This window comes from Electrophorus electricus, chromosome 16 (genome assembly GCF_013358815.1).
Source record: "Electrophorus electricus isolate fEleEle1 chromosome 16, fEleEle1.pri, whole genome shotgun sequence".
NCBI classification, from domain to species: domain Eukaryota; kingdom Metazoa; phylum Chordata; class Actinopteri; order Gymnotiformes; family Gymnotidae; genus Electrophorus; species Electrophorus electricus.
The window spans coordinates 9,616,388-9,633,194 of NC_049550.1; the positions used below are offsets into that span (position 1 = coordinate 9,616,388).

The following is a 16,807-nucleotide window of genomic DNA, read 5'->3' on the forward strand; positions in this document are numbered from 1 at the left end:
TATATATATATATATATATATATATATATATATATATAAACAGAGAGAGAGAGAGGGCTATAATCAGCTATGCAATCAAAAGGACCACAGTCCAAAGCATCCTGAACTTTTTATGAACTATCTTTATCTACAGTAGTACTACAGTACAACTGTACAGTAAACTATACACCATAAAAACTCTATAGCCTTTTGCTGAACTGAATTGGGTACTTCTGCAGTAACTCATCCATCAGCTCAGCTTTTAACCTTTCTAGACTATCAGTCCTTTTTACTGAGATTTTCTATTTTAGTCCTTGACCCTATTTTTATTTCCCTTTTACCACTTGTTCAGTGTAAGCTATATTAGACTTGCTGTGGGTTTTATGTAAAAGATGTAACCCTCTCTTCTCTTCTTGTTTATTAGATATTGCCTCAGCATTGACATAGTAACTATTAAATATACACAGTTTACATGTGAGTGTACTTCTCCTTGAATGTTCTGAAAAGCAGCTTGTATCTTCATGAAAATTATGATGATCTTGAATGTATTTAGACATTATTTAAAGTGTTCATGATCCTACTAGATTTACTATAACTTCAGTATGGAATAATATACTGTATATTGTCCTTTTCTTTGTAATGGAAAAAAGCATCCCTAAATATATTAGGCCATCTAGATCTTAACGGAAGATGTTACTTGTTGGATGTTAAAACTAATAGATCTGTTAAAGAGTCCCTGCATTTTGAAAATATCATTTTGAATGTTCTAGTGTATTTGGACCCCATGTAACTGAGGTGATAGGGAAATCAAGTATATGTTCATTCTAGCAGCTGAACATTTCCCTATTTACATCTGCATTCTAATCGGGGGTGGGGGGCTGAGGGCAGGTGGTTCGGACATTATGACTTGATAATACCATTAAGGGACAGAGTCCACAGGGAGCATCCTCCCATCTGCTGTTAATGGAGTCACGTGATGTCAGTCGTGAGCAGGCATGAGCCACTGTAAAGCTGAACTGAGTACATCTTCCAGTTCCGTGGCCCTCACCACAGTGGTGAGAATGAATGACTGCAAGTCCATCCAACTTTTTAAGCTTCATCCTCTCTAATCTTAAATCAGAGATAGTTGCATGTTCCACACAGGGAGGAATTCTAAGCCTTCGGCTGAGTGCTCCTGTATGGTCATGTCTGTGGTAGGGTGATGACATGGACACTTTGGCACTTTGGCAGCATCCTAAAACTATTCTTGTGAATGCACTCAAAGGGTCATCTGATGCATTCTCTCTCCTTTCCTCTCTCTCTCTTTCTTTCTCTCTGTGTGCGTGTGTCTGTCTTTTCTCTGTGAGGCATGTTGAGAGATGCTGAGATTACTATGGGACCTTCCTATGGAAGACAGGGAACTATGGTAGACAGGGAACTATGGGAGATATCTTTTAGGAGTGATTTATTACATTTCAGATTGAAAGCGTGCTCCTCTGCTTCCAGAGCTTCAGTCTTCCAGGTCCCTCCACACAGTCCTACAGGTGCTGCATGCATTGTGTTGCTAATGTGTTGATAATGCTTAGAGATTAATATGGTAATTTAAACCTGTGATTCACTTTAGTAATTAGTGTTTTTGTAAATTAAGACCCTAATGTCCACAGCGTGAGACTTAAACAGATTTTCAGTTTGTGGTACATTTGCTCCCTCTCTGTGTCTACACACACCATATCCATTGCAGGGTTCCTGTGTACCCAAACAATTTATTCACCTGAACATTGAGGCAAACATTATGACAACAGCAGAACAAGGACCATAAAAACAAACCTCACAGTGGACATTGAAATGTGCTTACTCTCTCACAATGAAAATGTAGTTTCTGAGATTCAAATAACAGTGTAAGCTTTGGTTGAATCGAATTAAAAGACCTTTCTTCAAAAATAACAAAATTAACTTATCTCCCAAGGCAAAAAAAGATAATCATCTGTCTAATCACCAATACTTTTTGTTAGTTTGTCTGTTGTTTATTTTATTTCCATCCAAAATGTTTCAACTACCTTTCATAAGAAAAATTAAATGAATTATAAATTCACCTCAGTAACACTTATATCTGCATGCAGAACACACCTCAGTTATCTCCAGAGTTAACAAATGCTGCACAGCCAGGTGAATGATACACAAACTCGGGAGCTAAATTATAAATGGGGTTGCGACAAAGAGCAGAGATGTGGGCAGGTGACAACAAAGCATTCACCAGTGACTTCCAGGTTGTGACAGAAGTTTCACCAGTGAATTCCAGCTTTTTCTGGCTCTTGCTATCTTCCTCCTCCATGGTTTGTGTGCTTATACTATTTGTGAGCTGTAGCTGGGTCAGAGAGTGCCCTGCAACATCCTGCAGTTGAGCCTGACAGATGGCATCAGGACATCCCCTACCAGAAGAGAGGGAGCCAGTGTGTTGAAAAGAACCCAAAAATAGTAGAAAAAATTGAATGAAATCATACATGTATGGCCAGTAAACTATGTTTTGTCAGGATTATGAAAAATTGTATCAGTACTTAACTGTTTTATTTAAGTGTTTGACATGCTTCTTCTTGTACATAATAGCAGAAATCGTCCGAAATGTTTTAATAGCTGTCACATGCACACACATATACAATGAGAGAGACTAAGAATGGAGAAATGAAAAATTGAGCATTCTATTGAACATACAGCACACTTCATAAACAAAGCCTACTACTCTATTAAGACTCTAAATTCACTCAGACTGAATTAACTACCCTATATAAGACACTTTGCACCATTGCCCTGCAATATGGTGTGTACTAGCCTACATTAGAATAGAGTACCCACAGAAGAGCCTGCCAGGCCCTGTCTGAGTAGCTGTATTGAGACTAAGCCTTCACCAGTGCCATGTTACTTTTTCCATTGTGTAAGATTAGTGACGCCTCAGGCTAATGCTAGCACATGTTGTTGTGTGGGCTAAGCCCCTTTGATTTAACATTCCAGGGCAAAAACAGAAAACAGGCAGATGTCCATCTAACACATACGGTACCAAACAACACCAGGAGCAACAGACAAGCTACCCCAGTGTATTTAATCTGCATATGCACGTGTGTGTGTGTGTGTGTGTGTGTGTGTGTGTGTGTGTGTGTGTGTGTGTGTGTGTGTGTGTGTGTGTGTAAGAGAGAGGCATAAGTGTAGGTATGAGATGTGGGTATTTCACAATAGACAGCTACTCATTTCCAAGAGGAGGTGTGTGGCCCCAAATCTCGCCTAGCCGGATAAATTCTTCTGTTTGAATACAGTAATCTTCTACAGGGGGCCAGATTAGAAAACCAATCACCGAGGACAAATCCAGTGGCAGCTGCGGTCTACAGCGGGACGCTCTTGGGTCCCAGAGAGCCGCCAGTACGGATTTATTGACATTATTGGGGCTGTAAAATGTTTTATAACCCAAAACAGATGCATCTAAACATCCTCAGGTCAGAACTGCAGCTCTGCTAACTGCCGTTCTACTCCGGATAACACCATACGCACACATGCACACGCATCGTCATCGTCAAAGAACAATTAACCAACATGTCTGGCTCTTTAATATGGGTCCGTTGTTTTGTCCTGTTGGGAACAGTGTTGCCTGCGTATTGAAAACAAGTCTATCAATAGCATACTCTTAGTTTACTTAACAGCTAGAGCAACACAACCACACTTACTCTTCACATCAGAATATTTTAATATGGGTAATATAGCTTATTAGTGCAAATTCGTATTCCAAGTGCCTTATACTCCCATAATCACAACAAATAACGAACTTGTTTGCAACGTTGTAATCTCTCGGCAGAAGGGAGAAAACGTTTACTTTAAACCGCATATAGGCTTATTTTAACCGACCTGATCATCGACATACGCCGTAAACTCCGGTGCATCAAATTCATTGCGTCCTAAAATTGTACTTGAAAGGATGGCCATGGGGTGTCGTCATTTCTGAGTTCCCATGTATTACCTTGTTGTGAAATTGTTAACACTACGATAAAAATAAAACATACCATATTCCGGTATTCCAGAATTAATCACATGATTGTAATTCTGCTACACCGAAAATCAGAAGTTATATTTGAAAAACGATATATGTAATAGGTTTATAAGCAGACATGGCACAATTTTCACATTCTCTGTGTAATGCAAAATAGAATGTATTAAATTGAGTCATGCGAGTAGTAACTACTAAATCTACTAAAATGCGATTTTCTTTGCTTTTAATGGAAAACAAAAATAATTTGTCTTAAGTTTATTGCCCGTGTTATCAGTGAAATGCATAGTCACGGCCGGAAACGCTGGAGGCAGTGTTGCTGGACAGGGACACCCAAGCGCGTAAAAATAGACCGTCATATGTCTTATGTAACACGCAGCGTGCCAGGAGTTCTGGTTGTTTACGAAGTTGACCAGTCGCTCTGACCGATCTGCGCAAATGAAAACACATGTGTCTTAGCGTTAGAATTTGTCGAAGCGTGAGCCCCCAATTTAACGTGAATGACTTGTCCATTGCACCTTAAGCCCATATTTTCTGTCTGGTAAACAACATGCTGTATTTTCAAAGGATTTGAATGGCTCAAACGATGAAAACTCTTTTTGTCATGAACCTTATTAGGACTTTATTATGCCTTGTACAAACTCAATTTACGGAAGCTTAATCGCACAAGAAAAGTGATTTCTTTTTCATGTAAACACTGTCACAAGGAATTCTGAAAAACATACGGATTTATTTCTAAGAAAAGACAATGTCGGTAGGCTATTTTCGACATTTTATTTTTGTACATTTGGTAGTCTGACGAAGAAATGCATCACACTGCCTCAGCGCCCAGAATGCGTATGTAGGTACAGTAAAATGTGTCATCTTCGAAGCGTATTCGGATAAGAGGAGGAGAGAACAGTTTGTGTACGGGGGATTTGCCAGCACTGGGTAGGGGATTCGTCCATCTAAATGTAAATCTTTAAACCTGACCAATGAATCCAATGAGCAACTCTACTCGTTGTCTTAGCGGGCACGCCCCTCAACGGTTGCACCGCCTTATATGACTGTGTGTTTTCTTCTCTGACCAAAGCTGCTGTGTGTAAACGTCACATGTTGTTTTTCCCTTTAGTTCAGTCATTCCGAAAGAGGGTTTATTCGCTGTGAACTTGTTGAGAGCGGACCGCGCTGAGCAACAACGAATGAGCATAGCTGTTATTAAACATTAGTTTTCCGAATTTTCTAATTAGCGCAGAGAAATCAAGTTCACGAAAGTGACTCGGAATATTTGAAGCGCAAGGATGGCGAGTCCGCCGCTGACTGGAGGGACCTCGTTATCAAATGTAAACGTTAATACAAACGTTAGAAAAAGTGGATACCTCAAGAAGCAGAAGCACGGACACCGGAGATTTTTTGTCCTGAAAGAGCAGAGCGATGGGTTGTCAGCCCGTTTGGAATATTATGAGAATGAGAAGAAATGGAAAAACAAATCAGCCGCGAAGAGAGTCATATCTCTGGACTCCTGTCTGAGCATAAACAAGCGCGCGGATGCGAAACATAAGTACCTGATAGCTCTCTATACCAAGGATGAATATTTTGCTGTTGCTGCTGAAAACGAACAGGAGCAGGAGAGCTGGCACGGAGTGCTGACTGATTTAATGAGTGAGGGAAAAGTGTATGACTGCGCCGTCTCCAATTCTGCATCCTCTTTGGTGGGCTTCGACGAAGGTAATTACGGTATGATTACGCCGGTCAGTGCCGCTTACAAAGAGGTATGGCAAGTAAATTTGAAATCTAAGGGACTTGGACAGACGAGAAATATCACGGGAGTTTACAGACTGTGTTTATCGAGCCGGTCAATTAGCTTTGTGAAACTTAATTCAGAGGTTGCATCTGTCAGTCTACAGTTGATGAACATAAGGCGATGTGGCCATTCAGATAGTTTTTTCTTTATTGAAGTGGGCAGGTCTGCTTCTACAGGACCTGGTGAGCTTTGGATGCAGGCGGATGACTCTGTCGTCGCTCAAAACATACACGAGACAATTTTAGAGGCTATGAAAGCAATGAAAGAGTTGTCAGAGTTCAGGCCGCGCAGCAAAAGCCAATCGTCAGGCTCAAACCCCATATCTGTACCCACCCGGCGAAACTTGAACAATTTGCCTCCCAGCCAGACAGGGCTGGTAAGAAGGTCAAGGACAGACAGTGTGGCAGCCACATCCCCTGTTACCAAGTTTACTTCCTGCCGGATACGTACTGCCAGTGAGGGTGAAGGTACCATGGCACGGCCAGTATCCATGACGATATCAGAGAATGGGAGCCCTACTGTTGGCGACCGGAACCAAATAAACAGGTTCAACACGGTTTCAGTGGGCTGCCGAACATCTGAACCCTCACTGCTACATCACAGCAGATCGATGTCCATGTGCATGCCTGTGTCTCATTCACCTCCATCTACTGTAAGCCTGTCGAGTCTCTCCTCTACCAGCATGAACGGCTGTGCCTCCTCCATAATACACAAACCTTCCAGCTGCAGTGGCTCTGTCTCAGGGTCTCCTAGTGACAATGGCTTCCTGTCATGTGATGATTATGGGTCCAGCCCAGGAGATGCAAGGTACAACCCACTGAACCACAGCAATACACCCTCATCTTTTTCTGGCACACCCCCTTCCCGTGAAGGCAGTGATCTTTGTGGTTACATGATGATGGAGAATGCATCTAGCCACTCTTTGAATAAGAACCAGGAATCCAGCAGGGAGAGGCTAGATTTGGAGAAGTCATACAGGAAGAGGACATATTCCCTCACAACACCACGACAGCCTAAGGCACCCTCCCAGCAGTCATCAACTTCACTTGATGAATATATGCTGATGAGGGCAGCATACGCTAATGGCCACCCAGGGCAGAGCATGCACTCAGCCTCTCCAAAGGTCTCGTACCCTGAGGACTATGGAGACATTGAAATTGGCTCCAGCAGGAGCTCCAGCAGCAACTTAGGTGACGATGGCTACATGCCCATGATACCAGGTGTGGCACCCCAAGGCAACAAAAATGACCACTACATGCCCATGAGCCCTATGAGCGTCTCAGCTCCAAAACAGATCATAAACCCCAGATCCCACCCTCAGGCCACAAGCAACCAAGGCACAACCAACTCCCCCACAAGTGGTTCCATAGATGACAGTGGTTACATGAAGATGTGGTCTGGGTCCAAGTACTCACTGGAGAGCTCAGATGGCAGGGTGGCGAACGGGGAGTATATGAACATGTCACCCATTGATGTCTCGCCAACACCACCAGATTACTTCATTGGTGGGTGTGAGCCGGCACAGCGGCCCTCTCCCTCCCTCCAGGGATTTAAAAGAGGTGAGGATCAGTATGTTTTAATGAGCCCTCAAAGCCACAGACCAGCAGAGGAGTCCAGCTACTACGCCATGTCTGCAGCAAATGCTGGGCCACTGTCACCCAACCCCTCCACCTTGCCCCCGCTTAGGCACAGCCGGACCGATGGCCTGTTACATAGAGCACGAGTCAACAGACCCAACAGATTGTCTCTGGACACTCTGAAGATGCTGCCGAGTATGAATGAGCATCCCCTCCCCTGTGAACCCAAAAGCCCAGGGGAGTACATCAACATAGACTTTGGAGATGTCGCCCAGTATTCAGTGCCCTCGGGATCAGTGGAGAGCCAACGGTCATCACCCAGCCTTGGTGGCATCAGACGGATCTCTCCCCTCTCTGATTACATGAACCTTAACCTAAAATTAGGGGAAACCGTCTCCAGTCCCCTGCATGAGATGCCTGAGCTCACCAACTGCCCAGGTCCACCTGAGGAGGGGCGGTACTTCCATGGTGGGCAGAGGAGCTCTCTGTGCCCACCTGGCACAGGTAAAGATGATTATACTGAGATGAAGTTTGGTAGTGGGCATATCTCTCCTTCTTGTATCTCTAAGAATGAGGAAAGTGGTAGAGTAAGCCCAGCTAGCAGGGTACAGAGGCTAACCCTGGGTGACAAAGGTGTGCCAGGCCTAGGGGCATTCCTATTACCCACCCCATCAGTGGACCCTGATGGAGGGGCGAAGGTGATCCGTGCAGACCCTCATGGCCGGAGGCGGCACAGCTCAGAGACCTTCTCATCCACCACCACTGTCACGCCGGTGTTCCCCTCCTTTGCCCACAATGCTAAACGGCACAGCTCCGCCTCCGTTGAGAATGTTTCGGTCCGGAGCAGCGAGGGTTCCGACGAGGAATATGGCAGCCCCATGTGCCGAGAAACCTCAGCTGGGTATCAGAACGGCCTCAACTATATCGCCTTAAACCTCATGGAGAGCCGTGAGCTGGGCAACTGTGAAAACATGATGGGCTTCAAGACTGTCAGTTGCTGCAAAGGGGGAATTAATGGACTGCATGCCAGCCCATATGTTTCTTTGGGATTCACGGAGACAGCGACCACTGTAAAAGGTAAGTTCTGCTGACATGTTTTGTTTTGGTTCAAACTGCTGGCAGTTAAGAGACAATACACCATGTAGGGTAGAGCTCCAAGGGCAACCAGTAGTAAATGTTGTGATCTCAAAAGGAACATCTTGATTGTCCAATATTGATTTATTTTAAATTAACTTGAAGTTATACATGAAGTTATACATGCAGTGTGTTTCATATTGAAGTTACAAGACACTTCTGAATTTTCAGCTCATCAGTGTATGTTGTATTTAAAAAAATAGTAAATTAAGATAAGTAATATGTTATGGATATGCAAAATAAATTTTCTTTTCCTTTGGTATGCTATAATTTTTATTTGGTCTGTTTTGTTTTTTTGGGAGGGAGGGGCGGGGGGGGGGGGGGGGGGGGGGGTTGCTGTCTTTTTCTTCATAATTGTTAGTTTAGAAATAGAATGGCCAGTTAAAAATGCCAGTTTATGTTTAGATATCGGCTGAGAAATTAGAAAAAAATGCACAGTGCATATGGATTAATTTCCAATACAACTGCAAATGAGTTCGGATTTCATGATGTAACTAATTCATTATGCAAATCCCATGCAGTTTGTGTCAGACTTCGCCTGTGCAGGTCGAGAAGTTGTTATTGACGATAAGAATGTGTTTTTCATTCAGAGGAATTCCAAGGAATGTGAAACGTGACAAACGTGACGAACTACGGGGGCTGCGCTGTGGTAAACAACCGAAGTGCGTAGCAACTATGACACTGCAGAGTATAGTGGACCTTGAATGAATTGCAGTCGCCGTCTAATAAGCTTAAATAAATCGGGCTATTTCTAGACGTGCGTGTTTATCGTTGCGTTTTGGGGCCGGAATGGAAAGATTACGACTATTACTGAATTATTGAAAAGCGCTATTCTTAGATGATTGTGCGAGAGCAAGGGACGTGGTTGGTGCACTGGAAGGGAAAGTACGGTTGTTTTCAAGCTCGAGCTCACGTGAACTGACTTGTTTTCATTTTGTGATTGGGTCAGACTACTGGGCTATACTAAGATAAATGTTTACTTTTGCTGTATTATGCCCGACAACACAGTCAAACCTTAAGAAAAATCATACATTATTTATTTGACTTTATCTTTTTCTGTGAGAGCTGCCCTGTCTGTTTTAGGATGTTGGGGTTAACGTGAAGCTGAATTCAGATTCATCTAGTTCAGTATATAATGTTAAGGAAAATGTACTGGAACGTTTCCTAACACACCACTGATATTCCCAATACCAAAACTACAAGTGATTATTAGCTTGATTATCTTTGGGTGTGTGCAGTGCAATGCTTTTGCATGCATGAACAATATGCTGAGTTGAACTGTGCCTGAGGCCCTTCGCAGTGTGTGCTGTTGATGAACGTGGCTCAACAAACAGTGCAGAGGTCTATGCACTGCAGCACGTCCTTCAAATCATTTCCATTCTCCCTCATGTCCATATTATAAAGTCCACTGGTGGCTCAAAATGAATTCTGCTGCAGCTGAAGGGATGTCTGCGGCTGGCAGGCTTAAGAACACTGTGGACACAGCGCAGAGGTGTTGGCTTGTTTACGGCAAAGTTTTAACTCTTTCTTTTCTTTGACCCTATTCACCCCAAGAAATGGAAATGCTGTGGCGGGGGTAGGTGTCTCTTTAAAAAAAACATGCGCAGCTGCATCCAGTTTAGTCAACAGGGGAGGGTCTGGGCATATGTGGCCATTGGAGGGCAAAAAAAACCCCAAGCTAGCAGTTTGTTTATGAGTCGTCGTCAGGTAATTATGAGGTTTCACGTTTGGAATGCCTGACTGGGTAAAGGTTGCCGGGTGAACTGAATACTCACTTGTTTTGGTGACCACCTTCTACAAGGCTTAAGAGTGCTTCCCCTGCCTCCCCCCCTTCTCTCTACCCCTCACCCATCTCTCTCTCTCTGTTTCTTCCTTTTTTCTCCTCTTTTCCTTAGCAGACCTTTTGTTCTCTTGAACACAGTGTTGACAGTAACTGTCTTTGGTAATTTTTGGATCAAAGAACAGGAAGCACGGTCCTTAAGGACAGAAAGATTAATGTGTGTTTGAACTGTAGCATCCAACATTCAGTCATGCTGACATTTTACTCCAGAATATATAAAAATCAGAATGAAAGCCTGGACGAGCAGTATTGTATGAGGGCCAATGAAGAATTGGTTAATCTTCTTTATGAATAAAAGAAAATGTAGAGTTTTTAAAAGCACAAGGCACACACACACCCCCCTCAACAGGCTTAGGCATTTATCGTCTGCATGTCAGTATGACTGCTGGATTATGGAATTTTGGTGCTACTCAAGATCTGAATCACAGCTAGCAGCAGAGGGGAAAACATTGGAAAATCAATGCAGTAGCATTGCATACTTACCCATCTGGATTGTTTTTATCAATACAAATGTGGATATTTGTCATGCCAATAAAGCACCTTTGAATTGAAATTGAATTGAGATAATTTCTCATACTTTGAGATTGAATTATAAATTAAGATTAACTCCTTACATGTTATGTTTACTGTTTTTACAATCAAAACAATTTTGCTGTGCTTTTATCACTAAGCTTGTTTGTGCCAACATTTCAGATTCCACCCCCTCCACACCTCCTTGACCTTAATCAACAGTGAGGTCATTTGAAAAAGTGGATGACCTTTCACCTTTTGATTTAGTGCCATATAGGCATGTTATTGCTACTAGCTGTGGACTGCAGTGCAAAGCATGCAGCAGAAGACTGATCCTTGTTTACAACTAAGAACAGGATCAGCAGAGAGAAAAAAAGAGACAGAGCTTTCTTAGATTTTTGATACTCAGCTCAAAAGGCTAGAAGAGTGAATGTTCCCTCTCTTTGTCTTTATCTTTCTCTCTCACACACACAGTCTCTTTCATTCTCTATCTGTCTTTCAAGATACTTTGGGCTCCTTGATTGGGTCTGTGTGAGTGTGTGTGTGTGTGTGTGTTTTGGGAGATTGTGGGGCAAGGAGGGGTGTGGGTAAGTGCACCTGCCGCTCCACTCACTGCGGGCCTGTTATCAGGCACGGCGGCAGCACAGACAATACGCTAATGACAGCACGCCATCTGCTCCGGCCCCAGGACAGGGGCTATTTTTCATGCCTCAGAACGACGGAGGGAGGAAGGGAGAGATGGCTTGGGAAGGAGTGAAGAGTGGGGAAATGTGATGAGAAGAAATGCAGGCGTGTATGCCAGAGAGTGTTTTGTGCTTGTGATATCCAGACAGAAAGTGTTAGGGTAAGAGGGCGCGCAGCGTTTTGGCTGATAGTTTTAAATTTGAGAAACAGTGGCACAGACGATGGACTGCACGCAGTGGTGAGTGCTCAGGGGAGGAGGTGCAAACACACCGGCGTGCAGCCAGCAAGGTTGTTTTGACAGAGGCGATCAGGTTTCAGACAGTCACTCGCTCACCCCTGGAGCTCTCTGAGCCTTCGAGCATGCTCAGTGTAGCAGCGCTCTTTATCGTTTTAACCCTTTGTTTTCCTTGTGCCCTTTCTCTCCATCTCTGTCACTCTCTCTTTTCTTTCCACATCTCTTGCTTAACCACGTGCATTTTTCCTCTCTCCTTCCCTCTCCTTGTTTTCTCCTGAGCTCCATTCATTTCCGGGCAGCTCTGGTTGGCTGTTGAACTGATCGAGAGCTAGCGATAGAAGCGAGGGCTAACGTAGCTGCCGCCGCCGCTAGCTGGTTTGTGTGTCAATTTCCATGTGAACTTACAGCCTCTGCAGGAGGGAGCCAAAATGGACATTTTGGGGTGAACATGCACTGCTCCCCATAAACCTAAGACAGTGCTTAAACCCAAATTCTAATTCTGACATTCCTGCCTGGCAAAGGCCTACTAACCCAGCCTGCATCATCAGGATTATTTCTGTGTTGATACCCCCAAAAATAATCTGCCAAAAAAGTCTGGCCGCTCAGACTCTCCCCGCCCCCGAAGAGCCACTCAGACTAAACGAGGCCGGGATGTTCCGGCTTGAGATAGCCACGGCGATGCCGTTAACATTAGCCACATTTAGCTCTGGGCAAGAGAAAGAGATTATGCTGGAGGGAGGGGGATTAGACATTGTTCAGCGGTTTGCTGTGGGGTGGATGAGGGACATTTATACACACACACACACACACACACACACACACACACACACACACACACACACAACATACTGATGTTCCAGCAGCTCCAAAATAAACATGACCTGAAATGGACCTCACAGCTATTACTGAAAGGAGGATGATGTACGTTTTTCCTCAACCTAATGTATTTTTGTTTGTTTGTTTTTACCTTTGAGGCCTTTTAGGCTGGCACAGAACACAGACTACAACCTTGGTTCTCTTCTTGCTCATTGTGCGATATGGTTCCTGTAGGACCCAGATGGTCTCCTGCGCCTTAGCTGGAGGTTCTCTGACATCTTTATCCAACATGGCTTACATTAGCAGATATGCTACTTTGTGCTGTGCATGTGCTAGTCCATTATAGCATGACTTCCCTGCCCCCACAATGCACCACTCACTCTAGTACAGATCCTTGTGTCTTACTTAATAACATGCTTACCATACTAGTAATAAATGTTTTGTGGCAAAAAGGAATGATAAAAAAAAAGGAAACAGAAAGGTTGGGAGAGTTGGTCCACATTCCAGCCAGACACCATGAGTTTTCTGGATGGTGGTACTGGTGTAAAGACCAAGCAGTCTTTCTGAGTGGCCTTGATACCCATTGGAATGGCTAGCTGGAAATAGTCAATGTCACTCCTGAAGCTGTTTTCAAGACAAGTGGGTGCTTGACTGTCAGTTTCCAGTCAACCTCATAAATTTGGGATATTTGGGATTCCTGTAATGTTGAGTATATAATTATTCCCACACTGACTGATCACCATAGACTTGTAGTAGTAAGTACAGGATTCTTGTGGAGAAAAACTCTTGTTAAAGTGCAGTGTGTGGGCCTGAAGTGATCAGTTTTGGAACCCTGTATGTCCTCACGCTAATTATACACAGGGAGATGGGGAGGCTTGATGAAGGCTAACATGTGGCTCTGTAGGTTGAGTGGGGGAGGGGAGTGGAAGCTTACGTATCAACTGGCAATTACGGAGTAACTACCACAAAGCTTGCTCTTACCAGAAGTGCCTGGATGCCTTTATCATATGGTAATTGAATGTAAAAATTTAAGCACCTCCCTCTCACTAGGGGTGGAGTCTGAGGCTCTGGGCCTCTGTTTGTTTCCTTCCCCAGAACCCTCCACCCCTGTTTTGCTCTTCTATCTTATTCCATTAACTCCCTTTGCCCTTGGCCTAAGCCTACAGTGTGTCCTCTGAAGTGAGAATGTCTGTGAGTAGGTTCAAGGGTAGGAGCTAACTGAACATCCCCGTATCCGTCATGGCCCTGTTTGTTTCCATTCAACTGCCATTATGTGGAAGGAGAACGGGTGTTCCCGTGGGACCTGGGCTTCACATGACCCCCTTAAGGGTGCCTTAGCCCTGCAGAGCAAGCAGCATTATTATGCCCTGCCCTCACAGGACTATGAATTATGCCCTAGCTGTCACGTGAGGAGGACGCAAGAAGCTCGGCAGCCGAACATTCTGCATCAGCTTCTCCCTTGCCAGTCTGTCGCGATGGGTAGGCAACAATAAGCCGAGGAGCTGCTGTGACTAGAAATAGAAGAGGCACGATAAAAGTTAAGGCCCTGAATTGATGAATTGGGGTGCATGAGGACAGTGCATCATCCCATGTGCTGGTTTTTCATGCACTGATTGCCAGGTGCCAATGTGTGCACAGCCCTGCAGGCTGGTGAGACTCGACTGCAGCCTAACATCCGTGGAATAGTGGGGTTCAGGAAGTCATTTTACTCTCCACTCAACAGATTATGTAATGACTGCTCTCCGGGGCTTCCACCCAAATTTGCCTTCCTTCCACTGCCCCCTCTGCCAGAGCTGAAGCTTTCATCCATTCCTTTACTCAGTGACTGTAATCCCAGTGGGATTATATTGGAATTATTTGGGGATTAGTCAATATGTGGTAAATGTAGTAGGTAGCTAGTCTTGCTGCCCCTGCCTTGCCCCCTGCATTTATCTGAGTGGGGTTTAAATAAAACTGTGAATAAAGAGTTAATCTCTTTTGAACACTGCATGTCAGTGGGAGAGGCTAACAATAGGTAAATGCTCTGTTGATTATGGTACTAAAATGGTTTGTAAAATTAAGCCTTAAGGTCATGATTTTGTAATGTCTGACAGAGAGCAACAGATACATAAAATGCATTGTGTATGATGTTTAGTTTTATTTGTAGTAATGTTACCCATAATATGTAGGTCTTATGTTTAAAAGTCAAGGAAGCATTCTGCATTCTAAACATCATGACTTGCCTTTCTGTTTCCCTCAGACTGATCATCGTGAGGATCATTGTCCTCCTCAAACTGGCACACAGGATTTATGGTAACGGAATTGGTAACGGAAACCTGTGACTGTGACCGGGGTGGCGGCTATCACCATGGCTGAACCGTGCTGCTGTAAATGAACTTTGACCTATGACCCTCACTCTGCGCCTGAGTTCCAGAGGGCTAAATTGTGATCCTTTTCTGGGCTGGCCACTTTAAACATGGACACCTCTAAGGGTAGGGTCTCAGCGATCCTCTCTGCCCTTCAGGAACTGCATACTGCTGCTTTATAGGTGGCAATGGTCACAGAGTTGACTCATTTATGTTGTATACTTTTCTGTTGTTCTCATAACACCTGAATTTATTTGGCTGTCCCTGGAGAAAGAAATACAACCCCCCCCTCCCCAAATCTTGCACAGAATCAATAATATTTACTTACTATTGACACAAACCTCTAAAGATACATATTTAATATTTTATTTATTTATACCTAGTACAAATAGTGAGTATATATGGTATATCATTGATTAACAACAGTGACCCAAGAAACTGCTACAAGTCCTACCTCAGGAAAAAAATAATGGGTTTAAAAAATTCAGACATAATGCAAATTTATGATTTTGATTTCTGGTTTTCTTAAATTTTAGTGTTCTTCAATGACTAATCAAAAGCCTTACTGTCTCACTGTTAGAAGATTTACTGAAGACTGTACTTATTTGGAAAGACATTATATGAAAAATATTCAAATACAAAATTATTGTATCTGATTTATATATTTTTTTTGTAAATGCTTAATTTATTTCACACTGAGTAATGAGTTCCTGTATGAAAGAGGCCAATTATCATATAATATAAATATATGCAAATTTTACCACTACATCAAATGTGGTTATTGCACACCATAACGAATGCCTACCCTCACAGAGAATACATAAATATTATTTTTGTGACCAATTATATAAAATTATATATGTATATATACATAATGCATCCTAATGTTATAGGTAGGTATGGCCATGGTTAGGCACCCAACAATCACTGCTAATGTCTCCCTTTTCATCACCATGTCATAGCTGCTCCTCCTCCACTTTTGGTTCCCCTTAACCATGTCTTCAACAGTGATGATGAAAATACTTGTGTGCAAATGGATGAGGGACTAAGTATTGGAAAGCCTGGTGAATTCTGTAATGGGTAGAAATGCAGGAGCTTCCCAGAGGGTTGCCAGTGGTTGGCTGTGATGCTGCGGTAGCCACTGCTAGCGCCTCTCCATGCAACTTTACATTGTAATACATGACACATTCGAATGTAGAGCCTGTAACCCACTTATGAACAAGCCAGGGAGCCATAGAATGATAACTGCACCAAAACAACTGAGCTAGCATTTCTCAGTGCCCCCCCCCCCCCCCCCCCCCAATTCTGTGATATGTATACAAAGCTATTATTACAGGAGTAGGTTTTTATTATTAGAGGAGTATATTTATTAGAGGAGTATGTTTTTGTCACTGGAAGTTTAGCAGTTTTCTTCCATCTGAAAATGATTAGAACATAATATCTGAAGTAAATGATAAAAAAAAAACAAGCAAACGACAACAAAAACTTTGGCACATTGCACTGCTGAAAAATGCTTAGTATTTTGGCTAACAAACCTTCAAACAATTATAGCATTAATGTAGATATACACCCATACCATAGATTCTTTAATAAGCCTTCAAAAACAGACACATGATCTAAAGGCACTTTATACAGTAATCATACAACCTACTTGATTCTAGGGGAGATCCCTCTTTTAGGTACCATCCATTCACTTTATTTATATGCAATATTTACACACGAAGCAAACTAGTTTACAAAAAGGAACCAAATGTATAAAGACTCTGTTAATATATTTGTTGAAAGATTTTACAGAGCAATTGACTATATGCTGTTAATGCTGTTTGTACATTTCTTTCTGCCAAGTTTGAACATTTTCTTTTTATTTGCTTTATGGTACTTATAATTTAACAGTGTTC

The 16,807-nt window shown here is 43.1% G+C and overlaps 1 protein-coding gene and 1 long non-coding RNA gene across 4 annotated transcripts; one reads left to right on the forward strand and one right to left on the reverse strand.

The window, feature by feature from the left end:
• Positions 1-1,719: 1,719 nt before the first annotated feature.
• Positions 1,720-3,896, reverse strand: LOC113578519. The gene is made up of 3 exons (XR_003410758.2): positions 3,847-3,896; positions 2,519-2,589; positions 1,720-2,387 (listed from the first exon to the last, which is right to left on the reverse strand). It is a non-coding gene; the product is annotated as an uncharacterized LOC113578519 (long non-coding RNA).
• Positions 3,897-5,051: 1,155 nt separating this feature from the next.
• irs2a (insulin receptor substrate 2a) lies at positions 5,052-16,374 on the forward strand. 3 transcript variants are annotated; one of them, XM_027011771.2, is made up of 3 exons: positions 5,052-8,422; positions 12,723-12,830; positions 14,804-16,374. In XM_027011771.2, exons 1-3 carry the CDS (start codon positions 5,266-5,268, stop codon positions 14,806-14,808), a joined length of 3,270 nt encoding a protein of 1,089 aa, XP_026867572.2. In that variant the 5' UTR covers positions 5,052-5,265; the 3' UTR covers positions 14,809-16,374. The 3 variants fall into 3 exon arrangements, with proteins under 3 accessions (XP_026867572.2, XP_026867573.2, XP_026867574.2); XM_027011772.2 differs by having other exon boundaries at positions 12,732-12,830; XM_027011773.2 differs by lacking the exon at positions 12,723-12,830.
• The last annotated feature ends 433 nt before the right edge of the window (positions 16,375-16,807 follow it).

Coding starts and splice junctions, on each gene's coding strand:
- irs2a (XM_027011771.2), top strand. CDS start 5,266: ATGGCGAGTCCGCCGCTGACTGGAGGGACCTCGTTATCAAATGTAAAC. Junction 8,423..12,722: donor GACAGCGACCACTGTAAAAG/GTAAGTTCTGCT, acceptor TTTACCTTTGAG/GCCTTTTAGGCTGGCACAGA.